Raw genomic sequence first — 18,164 nt, 5'->3', positions numbered from 1 at the left:
ACATGAGATTTGAAAGATATTGTTTCTTCTAATCAGACACCTAGGTACTTATAACATGGTTTTTTTTTTGTTTTTTTTTATTTGAACCCTAGTTTTTGTACTGACTTAAACTTTGAGGATTTTTCATTTGGGATCTGGTGAAGAGCATGTAATTAGTCTTATTTGGATTTAGTAAAAGCTTAAGTTTAATCAGGGCCATTTTGAAAAGCAAAAGAATCTGACCTTAAATTAGACAAAGCTTTGTCAATGGAGGGCGCTGATAAGTGAATAACTGTGTCGTCAGCATAATAATGAAGAGTGGCTTCTAACCAATGAGACCAGGTCATTTACGTACAATGTGAACAGGATAGGGCTGAGTGCTGAGCCATGTGGCACCCCTTTGGAACCTCAAGGAAACCAGATTGATTACGGTCAACAACTATTGCTTGCGTTCTGCCAGTAAGACAGCTGTGAAACCGGTTACATGCATTTGTGTCAAAACCAATTGATCAAAGTCTATCCAAAAGAGGAGTATGATTCACTGTGCCAAATGCGTTAGACAAATCAATGAACAGGGCAATACAGCACTCCTTCTTATCCAGAGGAAAGATTATTACATTTACTACCTCACATGCTACTGTCAAACCGCTCGGTCCAGGTCTGAAACCAGACTGATGGGGGTTTGAGAGAACTTATTTTATTTTATTCTATATATTTTGATTTTATTCTATAGCATTCGACTTACTGCATTACGTTTTAGGAATCAGTTAGTTGGTCTAGTAGAAATCGTAGGTAGCTACTGTGTTCAGTCTAGGACATATTGTGTGTAATCACCGGGCGCGTTGCATTGACATTTCCCTGCATATATGTATGAAAGTATGTATATGTATGTGACAAATAAACCTCTTGAATCTTGAATCTTAAAATGCAATGCTTATAGAAAGTGATGCATTTGAATATTGATGAGCTTTTCTAAGATTTTCACCAAACAGGACAGTTTAGAGATTGGGCAGTAGTTATATGGATCGCTGGTCTCATCGTCTTTCTGCAGAGGCAATACATGGGCTGCTTTTCACACTACATATCAGAATATTCCCAGATGTAACAGTTAAATCAAAAACATGTGTTCAAGGTTGAGCTATAATAGGTGCAGCCAAAAAAGGGTCTTGTATTCAAAAGGACTGCTCCAGTAGCCTTTTCGGGTCAATTGAAGCCAAGGCATCAAATACCTCCTCAACAGAGTACTGCCTCAGGGAAATAATCTTTCCCCCAAACCAAAAGGGTTATTGCTTTTTTAACTGCGCTCATCCTAAACTGAGGCAAGTGTAGATAGAGTTGGGTTTCCAAACAGGTGACCAGAAGAAATGAAATGACTACTAAAAATATCACAGATTTGTTGTTTTTCTGAGAGAAGGTCAGAATATATATACCCGATATATACTGTATATTGTAACAGTCAAGTGAATTGACACAATCCTTAATTCAACCAGGTCTCTGTTAGAATAAAAATATCTGGATTGGTTTGTCAGACCCAGATTCTATTAAGAGTCCAATTTTGCTTCTCACTTTCATGTGGATTAATCCAAGACCTCGGTTTAAGACCAAGCGGTTTCGGAAGTCAAGAGGAGTATAAATTAGAAGTTAATTAGCAGTCTCATTTCTCAAGCCAGGCCCTTGGTCATACTGTAAAACAAGTCACTGGGAATTAACTTTAGATTTGCAGTATTTACATCATTTTGACCATGCCACTTACCAGTGGTGATACCAACACTAGGGATAAGATGAGACTGAAAAGAAGATGTAATGACATTACATGTACTATAGGTTAAGCTGCTGTTATTAGAGCAAGAAAAACTTCGAAGGAGTGTTTTCTAAAAAGTCAGTGGGTAAATAACTTGCACGAATGTAGTATGTAGCATAAAATTTAAATCAACTTTTGTGGATAAAAGCCTTGAACTCACATGGTTAGCGTGAAGGCCATCGTAGTTAAAAAGTTCAGTCCGATTTAAAAAAATAAGAAAAAAATTGGGAATGTCTCTACTGCTACAGTGGCCTTTGAGTTAGATGTGGAGTTGGCGTAGAGGGTTACATTTTATATCACCAAAACAGGGTGCAGGCAGCAGGCCAGATATTATTATGTATACCAGAACCCAGCAGTCTGTCCATGAGGCAGACAAAGTCTTTCTTGAGTTCCTCCAAGCGCTTGTGGTGAATATCATTGGTACCCACACGAACAACCACAGCAGAAGCCGAGCTGTGCTGCGACAGGAGCTGAGGAGCAGAGGCAGTCATGTCCTTAACGAGAGCACCCGGGAAGCAAAATGTTTTACCGGTGGAGACCACTACACGACAGCGGGAGGCCGCGCACCAGCTGAGGCGCTGGGCAGAGGCCGACCGGTGCGAGGGGACCGGCCGGCCTCGGCGATGGGAGCACTCGGGGGGGATGGTCCACCGCAGCACCTGGAGAGCGAGCCACGGAGGGAGCAGCAGCGGAAACCAGGCCGGATGGGCATGACCGAACTGGCGGGGGGGGACGTCGGCCGACCGAGACGGGCAACAGTGGAGGACCCAGGAGATGGAGGTCCCTCCAGCGATTCCAAAGCTTGGAATTTATTCTCCAGCTGAAGAGGCTCAGGCAGAGATGTATAAGGGAAACGCTTACGCGGCTGATGTCTGCCCTCGACCAATGCCCATGGGTCTGGGGTTGAACAAGCTCAGGTTTTGGGTTTGGCTCTAAGTCTGAGGCACAGTTCCTCACTCAAAACTGGCAGGGCAACAGGTGGAATCCCACTCACCTCCCGTGGAAAGGAGGCCGTTCCATGGGAGGGTGGTATCAGAAGGTCGACCAATTAATTGGTCGACCAGTCGATATTTTTACATTTTGCGACAATCAGCATCAGATGATGCCTGCACTCATAAGGCCGATAAACAAAAAAATGTCTGGAGACTAGTGTGGTCAAAAATATCTATACGTCTATAACTATATGGGTTTTCTTTTTTACAAAGTTTAGTTTTTTGACTACCTGTGGACATTTATTTAGTTTATATATATATATATATATATATATATATTATTATTATTTTTTTAATAAGTTCACTAAGTTCAGCAACTTTGTGTCTCATTTGTTATTAATATTAAACTGTTGTATTTTATCAAATGTAAAAAAACAACAAAATGATATCAGCATTATATATCGGCCATCGCCCGCCCTGCTCTCTAAATATCTGCACCAGCCATTGAAAAACCCATATTGGTCGACCACTACTCGACGCACCTAAGGCCGATATGTGCGTGGCCTGGGCGGTGGCAACAGTAAAACTTAAAATAAGTTTGCCCTTTTTCCTGAGTTCCTCCTGCGAGCAGCAGATGTCCTCTTTTAGTCCCGACTGTGAAAATGAAAGCTGGCGAGTCCCACACGCAGCCATCTGACTTCCCGAGCTGAGCCACCAGGCTAAAGACGAGCCTCGCCCAAGCCAGTAGCTGGACCAGTAAAAAAAAGTCATCTAAAAGCAGCGACGTCTCGTAAAACCAACGGAGCACTGATAAAATGGTAAAAGACTAGTAAAAATGCTTAGATCAATTCGGATGATCCAATCCCACTTTTACATTTTCGAGTTATATTCCTTTTTTGGTCATTTACATAACATGATCCATTCTTTTCCTCCAATGATAGAATCTAATATTCGTCTCTGTGTCGAAAAAAAGGATATCAAGTGGATTTTGTTCTTATTTTACATGACTCTTGGCTATAAGTAGGAACATTTTTTCAATGCGGAGAGACTTTTTTAGACTGGTACTGACCAGTTGAGATCCAGTAAGGTCTCTGAACACTGGAGCCCATTGGATAAGGGAGTACAAAGAGGACGCTCTGTCCTACATCGATCAATTTCCTGTATGCATGTTATCCCACCACCCCGCTACACTGTGGGCAGAGTGTTCCTGTAATCCAGAGGCACCGGAGGAAAGTCAAGACAGGGCAGAGCAATAACCTGCTCAGGCAAAAGCCAGAGTAAAAATGCCGTTATGCATTGTCATCTGATCAAAACACATCAAAGAGGGATAAAAAGCTGTCAATGGGCTCTTAATGAAGTGCAGAAAAGAGATGAGAGCCCTGAAAGAGATCCCAATGTAGAATTTTGCTGGATTATCAGTTTTTGGTTGAAATAATCTGTGCGCCAGCCACGTCGGTCTCAGTGTTTACTCACGGGAAGGTAGAATACACAATAGAGATGTCTGTGCCTCGGATAGCGCGGCTCCCGAAAGTGCCGCAGCTTGCTAGGACATGATGAAGACAATTTTGGAATTTACCCTGCCTGCACCTACTTCCACTTCCCTGCGTGAAACATGTTTTTTTCACTACGCATGCTTGTCAAGAGTGATGCAAGGTTTGACATGTAGGTCAGACATTCCTTAAATGTAGATGGGTGGAGGAATGCGACAGCAATCAAATACAGCGAGTTCCAGCGGGGACTTCCAGAGGGGGAAAAATCTACTTAAGTACATTTTCAAGTATCTGTAGTTTCTTAAGTAGGTTAAGATTCAGAGACGTTCAACTTTTACTGCACCACATTTTAAAGCAAATACCTCTGTCCTTTTTTTGCCAGATTACATTTCCAACATAGTACGTCGGTTTTAAACAAATCAGGATTTATATTAGTAAATTACTACGATAGCCTCTAGGCACTAGATATAACGAGTGATTTTACTTTTAACAGTTTAAGTGCATACACATCCAAGTACTTATATAGTTTTACTTCAGTAGAAATGGCACTGTGGTACTGACACTTTTACGAGAACAATTTTGTGTTTTGTTTGTACTATTACTAGTAAAAGATGGAAGTACTACTCCCATCAATGGTTATCAGGATAGTTTGGGAACATCCACAGCAGCAGTGTTGACTGTTAAGTCAACACTGCTGTTTGTTAAGTCAAACTTGTTCAGTCAAACTGTTAAGATTCCACATTTCCACAAAGTAATGTCATAAAAATAAATAAATAAATAAAAAAAAATTAAAAAAAAGTCAGTTAGGAGCATTTTCACGTTCCAATGTAAAAAAAAAAAAAAAAAAAAAGTATCTTCCGCAACGGACATGTATTATGAGCTCATACGACGATGGTGACATCAAATGAAGAAAGAGACAATTACATTCGTGTGACAATTAACCGTGAACTACCAGTCTTCGGCCGAGACCGAGAGCCCGAATTAGAAAGTAGTGAATGTCGGAGAAAAAAAAAAAAAAAAAAAAAAAAACTACAGTCCTTTGTTTACTCCACATGAGTATTCGTGATTTGCAAAGGAAAATATATATACACACACACACGCACCCACGCACCCACGCGCGCGCGCGCGCGCACACACACACACACACACACACACACACAAAATACACTCATCGTTCAAGAATAATCGGATTAATCGTGGAGAGGGAGGATGGGAAGGAAGAGAAACAAGTCGAACCGACGAAGACGACGAAAACCGAGGGCCTCGGTAATTGTGATATAAATAACTTCGGCCAGATAGGGCGCCGAATCAACAGACAGCTCGTGCCAACGAGCGTACGGTGTACCCCCCCCCCCCCCAAAAAAAAAACTATAAGCTACTCGTAGCTATTTAAATTTTTTTTTTTTTTTTTAAACATTTCCAAATAAAAACGTAATCGCAGCAAACCTGTTTACAACAACAACAACAACAACAACAACAGCAACAACAACACGTGTGCGTCGCCCGCCGGACGCGGCGCGGGGCAGCGCCCTCGCCGACTCACTGGCATGTCGATCCGCAGACCTCTCCTCTTCTTGGGCGTTTTCCTCGAGCCGTCCTTGACGGGTTCCATCGGCGTACTTCCCATGTTGTCTCCCGCTCAACGCGGCGAGCGCTCCCCGTTTGGCGACGAGAGGCGAGCGGGGGGGGGGGGCGAGACTCTCCCGCCCCGGCGCCGGAGCGGCCCGTCTCACCCGGAACTGCGCTGCGTTCCGGCGACGCGGGAACTCGGGGGGAAAAAGATACGGGGGGCACACCGTCTCCACACCTCGTGCTCGGAAAACGTGCGAAAGGGGAAAAGGCCGCCGGTCGCATCGCTCGAGTCCGGGTGCGGCGGGGCGACAGATCTTATAACGCGGCGTCAGGGCGGCACACACCCCGTTGGCATCACTATAAATAAATAAAATAAAATCAAATACAAATGTAAAAGTGAATTCACGTGTGACTTCGATCGGAGCTAAATCGGTGACTACTGTGTTCTGTGTCGTGACGTTTGAATGTCACTCTTGTGGAACTCGCAAAGGCTGAAGCGACAAAAACAGACACTTGGTGCGAGGCCATGGCAGGTTTTTAAGGGGGGGCGGGGGCGGGAACGATCGACGCGGAACAACAGGTTTCCGAGTTTCGCTGGAACGCAGCAGTGGGCTTGGTCGTGACGGGGCAAAAACAGGCAGCACGCTCCACGCGCCGCTTCCTCAAAAAACACCCTGCCCGCCTAGTGTCGAATACTACTAATACTAATACTACTACTACTACTACTAATAATTATTATTACTATAATTAATAGGGTAGACAATCATCAGTTTACTATCACAATAAAAATCTGGGTTGTGATGATAGATCGCAGCAGCGCACATGGGAACAAATAGGCCATAAAATAATGTAATTGGGGGGGAGAAAATGGTGATATAAAATGAACAATTAAGATAAACATATTTTATGTGAACTGACACGACAGCCATAACATTAAAATGGCACAAACATGATTTTACCATAATAATAATAATAATAATAATAATTTAAAAAGAAAAAGAAGAAAAAAAAAAAAAAAAGGTAACATATGCATAATAAATACAACGTCCATTAATAAATGCGTCAGAGAAAAAGCTGTTGCTCTTCAGAGATTTATTTCTTTATTCATTTCTTTGCTTTTATGCGACGGAGAGGTTTTCGCGCACACGTCCGCAGCGCGCGGGGGGTGTCGCCGGAGCGCGGGCTCCTATTCGCGGCGCCGGAGGGGGTCCCACCTCCCAACCCCGCGCCCGCATCACGCCCACAGGCCAAGGGCTATTTCTCCTTTTCTCTTTCGTTTTTGAGATGGACTCTTAAACGCCTCGCATTTGTCGGACGACGATGCAACGCGGTCGCCCCCCCGCACGCCTCTCCAAATGTCCAGTTGTCGCCTTTGCCAGGCGAAATGACGTCTCTCAGGGTTTACGCGTTGGGATGTCCTGTGACACGCGATCGTTAAACGACAGGCATTTCTACATGCGGCCAGCGGGGGTCTCCAACGAGTCGTTCGCCGAAGCAGTTGCTCCGTCGGGACTGCTGTGCCCAAGCATCATGAGCGTGAAGGCGTCTGCATAACATGGGATGGTGACCGTTTGGTTTCAGCAGATTGTGCGTTTCTGTGTGCTGGTAGTACGCCGCAGCCAGGGTAAGCAAGTTGAAAAGGTCTACTGGAAGCCTAAGAGGAATACATTTACCTTTCATTCACTGGCCGACGTCGGCCTATTGTCCGCTTGGCCGTCGCGACCCGCGTAAGAAGATAGAAACAATCGAAGCAGACATCAACCATCGGAGCGGAATCCAACTTTAGTGCGTGATCTCCCGTTTTTTTTTAAATCCAGCCAGGTACAAGATGCTGCAAGGAATCAGAATAAAAGAGTGTTGTTAGGTTTTAATGTTAGTGCTTTTTTTCCCCTCCCCGTGTTACTTTTTGATTTATTTATCCTTATCAGTCCCACAACGGGGAGATTTGCAATTTCTCTGCATTTACCCATCCTGGTGTCTGATGTACCTAGGAGCAGGGGGCTCTTAGTAGAGGTGCCTGGGGAGCAGTCAGGGGGTTAGGTGACTTGCTCAAGGACAAATCAGCACGTTAGCAAGAGGGGCCTGGGATCGAACCAGCAACCTTCTGCTTCTGCCCTACTGCCCCCATAATGTCTGCATTTGACACTGCATTACGTCAAATAACTTAACAGCCAAGTCAACATCAACAACTCATGTGTTGTTAGTTTTATTGTGTATTGTCAATGCAGCAATTTAAAGCGAGTCAGCCTCAACAGAAACAAGAAGTTAGGATGTGGTGAGCTCTTCTGCCGTGTCTCTGCGGAGCGTGACGAGCTGGGTAGCTGGTTCCACCCCTGGGGCACCAGGCATGAGAAGCGTCTGGACCGAGAACTCATTCCGCGCGCTGGAGGCACCACCAGCCGCCGCTCACCTTGCAGACCTCGGAGAGCGCGTTGGGGCGTGTGGTCCGTCACCCGATGGCCGCCCTGGAGGCCCGCATCAAGGATGTTGAGCTCGATGCGGGCAGCTACAGGGAGCCAGCAGAGAGAGATGAGAGGCGTGACGCGTGCGCGCTTTGGCCGGTTGAAAAACCAGGCACACTGCTGCATTGCTGAATCGTCCGCAGAGGTTTAACAGTGTGCACTGGTAGCCCAGCCAGCAGGAGCCTTGCAGTTGTGTAGTCGTGAGACGACCGGCGCCTCCGACAGATACAGTCTCATCTTCCTGATGTTGTACACAGTGAATCTGCAGGAATCGGGAGGGACAGTGAATTTGATTAGAGAAGGTCAGCTGGCCCTCAGTCACTTATCCAAGAATTCTAGCAGACTTCGATGACACGAGCCGAGCTTTTATGCGGCGTTTCGAATGGTTGGAGTTACCCGGGATGGTGAGGAGCTCTGTCTTGGAGAGATTCAGTTGCAGGTCGGGTTCCTTGTCTGCGAGGCATGCCAAGATTCCTGCAGAGACAACGGTATCCCCTGGAGGAAAGGAGAGCTAGAGCTGGGTGTCATCGGCGTAGCAGTGGTGGGAGACACCAGGCGGCTGGATGACCCATCCCAGTGAGGTGTATAGTGAGATGAGAAGAGGACCGATTACAGATCCCTGTGGGACACCGGTCTTTACCTGGTGAGACTTGGACACCTCTCCCTTCCACAACAACCTGTAGGATCTACCAGTAGAATCAACATTTCTCTTCAAAAACATTATTATTAAAACAGTCGTTTTGGCAATCTTTAAGGGAACTTAAGTGAAGTTGCGCAACCTTTAGTTGTCAGCTTTAATTGAAATGGACCCCAATCTACTGCACTGTAGTCTCCTGCGCTTTCCTTTAATTGAATTCCCAGGAAAAGTTCAATCACTCCCCATATCCAAAAATACACATATTAGGATGTAAAATAGTTTTATTTTTGTAAATGTTTCTAAATTCCACAAACTCCAAACCTCATATTACTGTACACTTCAAAAGGCATTTTTCAAAACAAAACAAAAAAAAAAAAAAAAATTAACAAAAAAAAAAAGTTTGACTACTTTACAGGACCAATAGAAATGTAGCACAAACACACTTGTAGGATGATGTAATATACAAGAGAAGAAAAATATCCAGGAAACAATTTTGTTACAACCATTCATTGAGAAAATATATACAATTGAGTCTTCGGAAAGTTAAAAAAATACATGCCATATACATAACAAGTTCTACGACTGTCTCCAAAATTTTACAGTCAACTTGAAATTGTGCACGCAAAACTTCCATTTCTAAGCATGTGACATGTGAAGTGTCAGTATAAGAAGCATGTCTGATTCAGGAGAATGCCATCTCTAGTAAAAAGGTAGCACCACCTACTGTTCCAAACAGGGTTTCCCACGTGATTCTTTCGGTTTCGTCCAACTCGCAATTTCATCAGACGACTCACCTCCTCTTCTTTTCAAGGCAAAAAAATAAAATAAAAAATAAAAATAGAAAAACAAACAGACAAACAAAAACAGGTGAAAACAACGGTGTTCCTATGCCTACTGTATTTGTGTTAAAAAGTTAAAAGTTGGTTTTGGGTAGTTTAAAACCTAATTCACAGTTTTTTTTCTTTTAAAATCAAACCTGATTAACAGCAAATGGATCAGAACGAGCTCTCACCATTTGGAGAGTCCTCTTGATCCTGTAGTCGATAACTCGTCACCACGTTATTCAACAAAAATATTTCTTTTTCGAGTGGTCAAAGTACGTGTAAGTCACAAAAACACTACGCTACAATACCTTACTTTTAATACAACAAAAATACTTTGTGAATTGTGGTTATTTTACAAATTCTGTACAGAATAATCATAATATATACTCTCAAACGGAAATCATAATGTCCATCTTAAATAAATTTCAACAACAAACAAAACAAAACAATTTAAAAACACCCAAACATCGAGAAGGTTAAGGTAGTATTTGGTCGGTTATTCCTATAGTTTTCTTTATGTACATTTTTTTTTCTTTCTTTTTTTTTTCTTTTTTTTTTTACAAAAAAGTAACAGCATGTCTTCTTCAATCTTCAAAACAATAAGGGGTCTAGCTTTCTTTAACTCATCTCATGAATAAAATTCATTCACTCTTAATAAATACAAAACGTCCTCTCAAATTCCACACAAATCACGACAGAAACCTAGGATAAAACTGACTCATGGAATCAAGTATCTTTAAAGTTCTTTGTGTGTTTGTTGTTTGTGTTTTGTTTTTAGTGCAAGTTAATATTCCCTTCACGGTAGTCGTTGCTGTACATTCCTCATTCAGTGATGTCTACATTTAGTCAGGGTATACATTAATAGTATGAAACAAAAGGGCCTGCCCTTAGTAAGCGATAAGGCCGCACCCCGCACAGTGCTCTTTCATTCGCTGGTGGATTCTGCGCCTTATGTATACCTAACAAACACACGGATACAGAGACAGACAGAGGACATCCACCACTACCCCGCCTCTGAAATATGGCACGTGTCACATCTCGCTCCCGCCCTCCACCTTCCCCCCCTCCTCCGACCCAGCCTCCCTCAACCTCCTTCGTCAAAAAAAGCCGACGCGGATTTCCTTCGCAGGGTTCGGGGCTTCGGCTCATTTGTAAGACGTCGTTAGTGTGACGCTTCTTCTTCTTCATTCGCTCTTGCTCTCTCTCTCTCTCTCTCTCGCCTCCTTCCAGACCGGAGATGGGAGGCATCCACGCGATAAAGCAGGGACCGCCTTTCGCGGCCGCGGCCGAGTCGCTCAGTTGAGCCACTTCCTGCATTCGGGAGCTCTGCAGTGGCAGGCGATCTTGCGCTGGCCCTCCGCTGAGTCGAACTGGTAGTCGAAACCCAGCTGGGGGGAGAGCAAGTGGGGGTGGGGGAGAGAGACGCCGGTGAGCGCGGCACGAAAAAGCAACAACAAAAAAACAACAAAAAACAACAAAAAACATAAAAACCAACGCCCGGAAGACAAAGGGAGAAAGAAAGACAAAACCCACCTCCTCTCCTTTCTCGATCCTACGGTTACAGCTGATGATGATTTTGTAGCCCCTTTCGAATGTCACCACCTCGGCCACGCAGTTCGGAGCGCAGGAGTGGTTTATGTATCTGCAGCGAGGACGACACAAGCAGAAAATGTGTGTAACAACCCCCGCACGGGATTTTACGAGGGACTGGTTTTGCGGCAACAACCGCGTTACCTGGCGAGCCCTCCGCTCAGAGTGGCGTCGACAACATGCTCGCTGTCGATGCGGAACATGAACACTCCTCGATTCTGCAACGCAATAGATAGAAAAAAAAAAAATAATAAAAATGACTGGATGGAATTCAACACCTGGTGGCTTAAGACCGACTATTTTGGGGTCTTCATCCTGATGAAACCATCGATGACGCCTGTACCATTTTTAATGATCACCAGGTTCAAATCACAGCGGAGTTTGAAAATCTGGTTCGGTATATATATATATATATATATATATATATATATATATATATATATATATATATATATATATATATTTCCCAAATTGACTTGTAGAATGTTTAAAAATACATGGTTGAATACCTGAGATCTATAGTTCTTCTCTTTCCTGATGGCAACTTCATTGCGTAGGATGGTTCCGTTGTACTCGATCACCATAGTTTGTTTTTCAATGTCCCGGGCAGCAAACAGCCCCAGACCCTGAGAACACGTTGCACGTTTAGAAATTCTTCCTCTCTCTCTGGGAGGAAGACGGACGATCTGGTTCTCATCCACTCCAAACCTCACCTGGATGCGGGAGCGGGCCAGATAGATGTTGGCCCTCCACTCGCTCTTCATCCAGCGGTACTGGGAAGACCTGGGATGAACCACTGGGGGCTTGCTGTGGGGCGTGCCGCCTTCTCCCTGAGCCACGTTCTGGTTGGACCTGGTGCCGGTGTTGGACACGGTCTGCGGTTGTGGCCTGTGTTTTGAAAGCAAAAGCTTCACAACTTTGTCCTTCACGAGGATCCTTCATCCCTCAATTCTGTTATCTCTGACAGCTACAAAGCTTCAGTTCTTAAAGTGAACTAGTCTCCAGATGACCTGCACCAACCAGGCTGAGTCACTGAAGACCTCCCCCGGAAAGTTACCTGATCACCAGCGCTGGCGAGGGAACGCTCGTTTTGGGTTGGGCGCGGGCGCTGCCAGCAGGGTTGAAGATGAGCGGCAGCTCCATCAGAGGATTGCGACCGTAGCGGAAGGAGTACCCGTCACAGGCCTCCACACCTGGGAGCTGGGATTGAAACCAAAATATCGATTTTCAGAAACCTCTACATCGTGAACTGTGCTTCGTGTATACTGAATTTGATTCCTGTCAGAGACCTGAATTCATCAAAGGTGTCTACAAACCGATTCGGTGACTTTGGTGATGGCCGGGACAGTGAGCCCGTACAGGTCTTCGCCTTTTAAGTAGACGGGGAATAGTTTCAGAGTGCCCGACTCCGTTCTTCTCTCGGAAACCGGACCCAGAACCTTATCCCAAACTCCTGACGACACAGAGGTGAAGAGACACGGGCTGGTTACCAAGGCTAGTTACAAACTGGTAATCACATGTGTCCGTTAGTGAGATGAAAGGGTTCGCACCTTTGGCGGTGTTGTCGCTCAGCACCAGGTCCTCGTAGCCGTGTTCCAGCACTCGGATAGAAAACTCTGGCTGCTCCTCCTTCTCCTCGATGGAGCAGATGTAGCGGCAGCGCCGGTTGCCGTGGCGCATGCTCCAGTAGATGCGACACGCCTCGTAGCCGACAGGGAAGATCGTGCTGGGCGAGTGGAAAGCCGCCATCTGCTGCGGGGTGAGCTGCCCCAAGGCGTGCAGCACCAGGCTGCCCACCCGGAAGGTGTACCCCAGCTCGGGTTGCCGCACGGCCGTCGCCATCTGCCGCACCTCGTCCCTCTGCACGTAGACGCGCCGGAAGACGGCGAAGCATCGCAGCTCGTGGTCCAGTGCCTGGGCGGCGGCTCCGCGGGGCCGATGGGCGTGGCACAGCATGGTCTTGTCTTTAAAGAAGGTGCAGTGGGCCTGCAGGGCGCAGGTGAAGTGGTAGACGTTGGTGCAGCGCAGGCGGTGGCAGCCACTGGTGGCACCGGTCTGCTGGCAGTAGGCGCAGCGCACCACCTGACCGCGCCTCAGCGCCAACTCCACATTGATGAGGGCGCCCGCCTGCGTCTCGTACACCTCGGTGGACCAGAGGGCGCAGTTGAGGTGCACCCAAGCGTCCAGGTCCAGGTTGAGCAGTCGGGCGGGGCCGTCCGTCACGCCGTCCCCCAGCTGGTGGCAGAAGGAGCAGCGGCGCCGGTCCCTCAGCGAGGCGGGAGGCCGCAGGGAGGCCCCCAGCTTCCTCAGGAGCTCATCCACCTTGTCCTCGTCCGGCAGTTGGGAGTTTCCTCGGGGCGGAAACACCACCTGGATGGTCCACTTCCTCCAGCGGAGTCCCTTTTGCCTCTTCCCCTGGTGCCATCCTTCGTGGTGGTGTGCCCTGGGCCGCGCCTTCAGCTTCACAGTCACTTTGATGGCGTCCGACTTGGTCTCCGTCTTTGGCGTCTCGCTGGCCGTTGGGAAGGGGATGGGAGGTGTGGAAGGGGGGGACTGCTTGGGCTGCAGCTGAGCCAGGCAGTGGACATCCAGGGAGGACATGTTGTTACTGTACTGGTGCTGAGCTTTGGAGAGGCTCTCCTTCTCCTCAGAGTCTGGGAGAAGGGCAACGGATTCCTAAACGAACAAACACAAAATAGAAATGTACCCAAAATTTGTTTAAAACAGCAGTTCTACACAATATTTCAATGAATAATCCATAAAGCAATGAAATGTTTACGCAACAATCAAGCTCCACCTTCACGTTTCATTGTGACACACCTTGGTTTCTGAGATGGACCGAGCCTGTGAGGATGAGGAGGAATAGAGGATGAAGCAGCTGTGACTGCAGAAGACCAAGTTGCCCTCAGACTTCAGCTGACCTTCACACTCCTAATGAGAAAAATCAAAGCAAAATATCAACAACACAGCAACAGCAATTAAGTGTCGAAACAAAAGACGATTGATCCACAGTTGATGACAAAACAAGATGTTTAACATCAAAATGAGCAAGGTCCAGGCGTTCTAAAGCCACAGATTTCATTTTGACGCTGGGGGGTTTACAGGATGAGCAGATTGAACAGTCCTCTCACTTAACCAGAATCTTATACCACCTTCAGATTGTCCAAAACTGCCAGGATTTTAACTAGGACCAATAGACCACCAATTGATTTTCAGATTTTACAGGTTACTTTTAAGGGTTTTCTTTGCTCCTACTTATATTTTATGCCTAAAAATAAAATTTTGGCCTGAAACCCCAAATTAGGCTTTTAAATCTCTTGTCAAAATAGATTTTTAAGCATATCCTGATTTTAGTTCAGCTGTCTTTAGCTCATATTATATATATATATATATATATATATATATATATATATATACACATACACACACTTTTTTTTTTTAACAAAACTGGACAAGCTTAGTTAAGCTTGTCTTTAATGTGTTCCCCGCTTTTATCCGCCCTACCCAGGCATGTCCTTTCTCCGGGGGGCAGGCCAGGAGAGGTGGGCAGCTGACAGCGCCCGGGGATCAACCTCAGCGTCCATCGCTGGTCAGACGATGTCTGTTCTGCATTTTTTTTAGTGGGGGTCCTTACCGATTTTATATGGAGGAAACCACATGTGAGCACGAGGAGAACATGCAAACTCCACACAGAAAGGCCTAATTGGGAGATTACCCACCGGAGCGCAGTGCCAAAAGCGCCCCAGGCGGGAATCGAACCCAGGACCTTCTTGCTGTGAGGCAGCAGTGCAACACACTGTGCGACCTTTAATTAATTAATGTATTTCTATATTCATACAATTTACATTCGATACTTTTATATGAGATAATATTTGTCGGGGTGGTGTGATGTAAGCAGCCACACCTGTCTTGGGTCTAGTTAATTGGGCCCGGGGTGGCTCTCAGGGGTGGCTGTGCACCTGTTGCTCATCAGAGCAATTGATGGGCACGGGTTAAATCAAAGTTTGTCATGGCACCGTTGCATCCGCTCATGGCGTGTTACGTCTTGCCAATAAACCGGTTGGTCCTTTACCATCATTACCTGTGTCGGCAAGCTCCTAGAAAAGCAACTCTAGTGGCGTGTGGCAAGAGAAATGCTACACACCGTTTAACCTATATACGGGTTTATTTTATCAGCACATTTTCTCCTTTTACCTCTTCTTTATTTGTTGAGCACTTTACATAGAACATCAAGTACAAGCAAAGAACATTACAGTTATTAGTGGTCCAGCCCACAGAGCTGGAACTAAGGCTTCGGGGTAGTTCAGACACTTTGTGGTCCAAGTTTGACCCATATTGATCTATGTTTGGAGCAGGAATCAAAATGAAAAACTATTGCAAATCTACCGGAAGTACGCTGGCGGAGCCAGCTGGGGTGGAGGAACGGGGCACTTTGTGACATCATCATCCAAGTTGTTATGTGCAGGTTGAGGCTCTGGGGGGGCTTTCGCATGGAGCGAGGTGCACGGTGTGCTGCAGTCTCGACACCATTGGCATGTATGGGTTTCTTCGCGCACAGTCTGTGCCGGGACGAGAGGGAGCCGATGCCGTGTTCCATGGGAACTCAGAAAATTGAAACTTGTGTTGGTAGGAAGTCAAATGTGTTTGAACTGATGCTGCATTGCATGGGAATACACAAAATTGTACTTCGGCGAATAGGAAGTGATGCTGCGTTTCACAGGAACTTGGAAAACTGTAATCTGTGACTACCGCGAATAACCTCGACCCCGGGCATTGCTGCCTGCAGCTCTATTTATTATTATGACTACGTCAAGAGATTTCAGCTGCAGAGTCCATTCTGGCATTTCAAAATGAAATTCAAGGACGTCAAAGTAGTTTAAGGACTATTTTTTAATTTTCACTCAAAACAAACAATAAATATTCAATATTTATTGATTTGCTTGTCTTTATTGATTTAAATATAATATAATCTTAGTTTCATATATATATATTATTAGATCTATTATTAATCTCATTGTCATCTACTATTATAAGCATCTATTTCCAACCATGTCGGGTAAAATTTGACTTTACAATTTAAATAACAATAGGAAAATCACAGGTTTTTAATGATTGCGTTTTTAAGCACTTCAGCACAAAGGGGACTATTTTATAAGTATTCCTGTACTTGAATTTCTGAGGACGGAATTCAAGCACCACGAGGACCAGGTGAGAACCCTGCAGCTGCTGAAGTAAGTAAAGGAATTGCCGGCCATTCATGACGTGGTACTTACACATGCTGAGTAAAAAGAAAAAAAAAAAGAAAAGAGGAAAAAAAGATGAACTGGTGGGACATCACAGAGGATGACGGAAGAGCGAGGAAGAGGAGCCCATGGTAATTTAAAGAGGAGACGCAGATGAAGAATGCACTCCCAGCGATGCTGCCGGGTGAGGGAACATCTGTGCGCTTTAATGAGTTTCATTGTCTTTACAGGCTACTGCTGTGAAGACAGTTCACTGCCTCTTTTCCAGATGTGTTGTTTTGGTTCACAGGAAGAGGACTGTGCCACGGAGCTGGAAGGCATCATCAGTGCAGACCAGACTGCCTGTGTGCTCTTCCCCCAAATCTAAAGCTGTGCCTACTCTTATCTTATTCAGAGGGGGCTTGTGGGAATCCCACCAGAAACAATATGGCTTTCTCTTACCCACAGTGCAACGCTCTTAAAGCTACAGACGTAATTCCAAAGCCGTGTATTTTTTCACCTTTCATTTTCTTCACCTTACCAAAAATGTACAGAACACAAGTTTTGTCTACTATTACATCCGTTTAAGGCTCCGTTTAATCATTGATGATTAACCTGCAGAAGTCCATAAGTTGGCTTTGTGTTCCATTTCCGCACAGTTTGTCTTCAAAACATTTATAGCTGTTTTATGCGCCCTTATGTCAGACAGCCAAAAATGTAAATAAACATTGTAATTTCTTACAACATTCATTTATGTTAACGTAGAATTTGGCTTCAGAAAGGCAGCCAAACATTTTTGGCTACATTTCTTGCACATTTCTATTTTTGGCTACATCTACTTTTCCTGCTGTTAAGATCCGTCCCATTTGAATTTGTAATTGTACATCCCCGATGGATTGAAATGCGACTAATACCTGTTTGTGGCTGGGAAGGTCCTTGATGGATTTCTGCACTCCGTGTCCCAGAACCACCACCTTGCAGTGGCAGCACCACTGAGGTTTGGACCCGGGGCTTCCAGGGATCTTCTGATCACCTCCTCTCCCCGCAGCTGATCCTGAAGCACAACACCATTGGGTTTCAGATGAACATTCCAAGGTGTTTTTCTTTTTTTTGTTTTGTTTTTAAATAACAACTGCAGTTTTTAATTAGTCCCAGGGGGAGTTCCCGGTAATGACAGATTAAATTACGGTAATTGGCTGTTCGTTCAAAAATGTGCTCAGCTCTGCCTCCATTGTTGTGGAGAAAAGAATACAAAAACATATTGACATTAACTTGCTAGCTGACCAGTTAACAGACGGAGCAGATATTTGAGCAAGTACAAGGATTTCTTATACAACAAGCGTGTTAAAGATTTACCCATATATTCCAATTAATTTATCATTTCAGCGACACTAAAGTTTTGGAGTACAAACGAGATTTATGAGAATGTGGAAATGTCTATTCAAGGACTATTCAAGGGATGAATATGGAAAAACTTCACAATCAAACAATAGACTAGCTGACTTTTTGGCCAACAGGGTTTTGTGCTCTCTAACTACATTCATTCGGTTTGTGATGGCTGGGAACGCGTGGGAACGCTGATGTGTGGATCTTCAGCGTTTCATTAGCCGAGAGAGTCCCTGTTTGAAATCAATAAGGACGCCTGTCAGCACCTG

The 18,164-nt window shown here is 45.2% G+C and overlaps 3 protein-coding genes across 6 annotated transcripts in view; 1 reads left to right on the top strand and 2 right to left on the bottom strand.

Moving 5' to 3' along the window:
- LOC307238403 (5'-AMP-activated protein kinase subunit gamma-1-like) overlaps positions 1-5,868 on the bottom strand; it is a gene marked incomplete at both ends in the record, with an annotated part of 38,072 nt that extends 32,204 nt beyond the window's left edge. For 3 of the 4 annotated variants that reach the window (XM_080011358.1, XM_080011359.1, XM_080011361.1), the window contains one exon: positions 5,746-5,868. In XM_080011358.1, the coding sequence (XP_079867484.1) occupies positions 5,746-5,829 (84 nt within the window). The remainder of the gene's footprint in view (positions 1-5,745) is intronic. The other variant, XM_080011360.1, reaches the window with a different exon arrangement.
- vps4b (vacuolar protein sorting 4 homolog B) overlaps positions 1-18,164 on the top strand; it is a 376,929-nt gene that overhangs the window by 89,871 nt on the left and 268,894 nt on the right. The gene's annotated exons all lie outside the window — the stretch shown is intronic.
- Positions 10,792-18,164, bottom strand: part of kmt2cb (lysine (K)-specific methyltransferase 2Cb) — a 38,875-nt gene continuing 31,502 nt past the window's right edge. The window contains exons 39-48 of the mRNA XM_080011599.1: positions 17,424-17,563; positions 14,108-14,218; positions 12,838-13,963; positions 12,604-12,740; positions 12,345-12,487; positions 12,001-12,175; positions 11,797-11,913; positions 11,432-11,505; positions 11,231-11,339; positions 10,792-11,085 (exon numbers count right to left, since the gene is read on the bottom strand). Of these exons, the coding sequence (XP_079867725.1) occupies positions 10,993-11,085; positions 11,231-11,339; positions 11,432-11,505; positions 11,797-11,913; positions 12,001-12,175; positions 12,345-12,487; positions 12,604-12,740; positions 12,838-13,963; positions 14,108-14,218; positions 17,424-17,563 (2,225 nt within the window). The 3' untranslated portion in view covers positions 10,792-10,992. The remainder of the gene's footprint in view (positions 11,086-11,230; positions 11,340-11,431; positions 11,506-11,796; positions 11,914-12,000; positions 12,176-12,344; positions 12,488-12,603; positions 12,741-12,837; positions 13,964-14,107; positions 14,219-17,423; positions 17,564-18,164) is intronic.

Source organism: Zeus faber (assembly GCF_960531495.2).
Source record: "Zeus faber genome assembly, chromosome: 12".
Lineage (NCBI taxonomy): Eukaryota > Metazoa > Chordata > Actinopteri > Zeiformes > Zeidae > Zeus > Zeus faber.
Note: the sequence above shows the minus strand (reverse complement) of the source record. Positions and strands in the feature narration are given on the sequence as shown.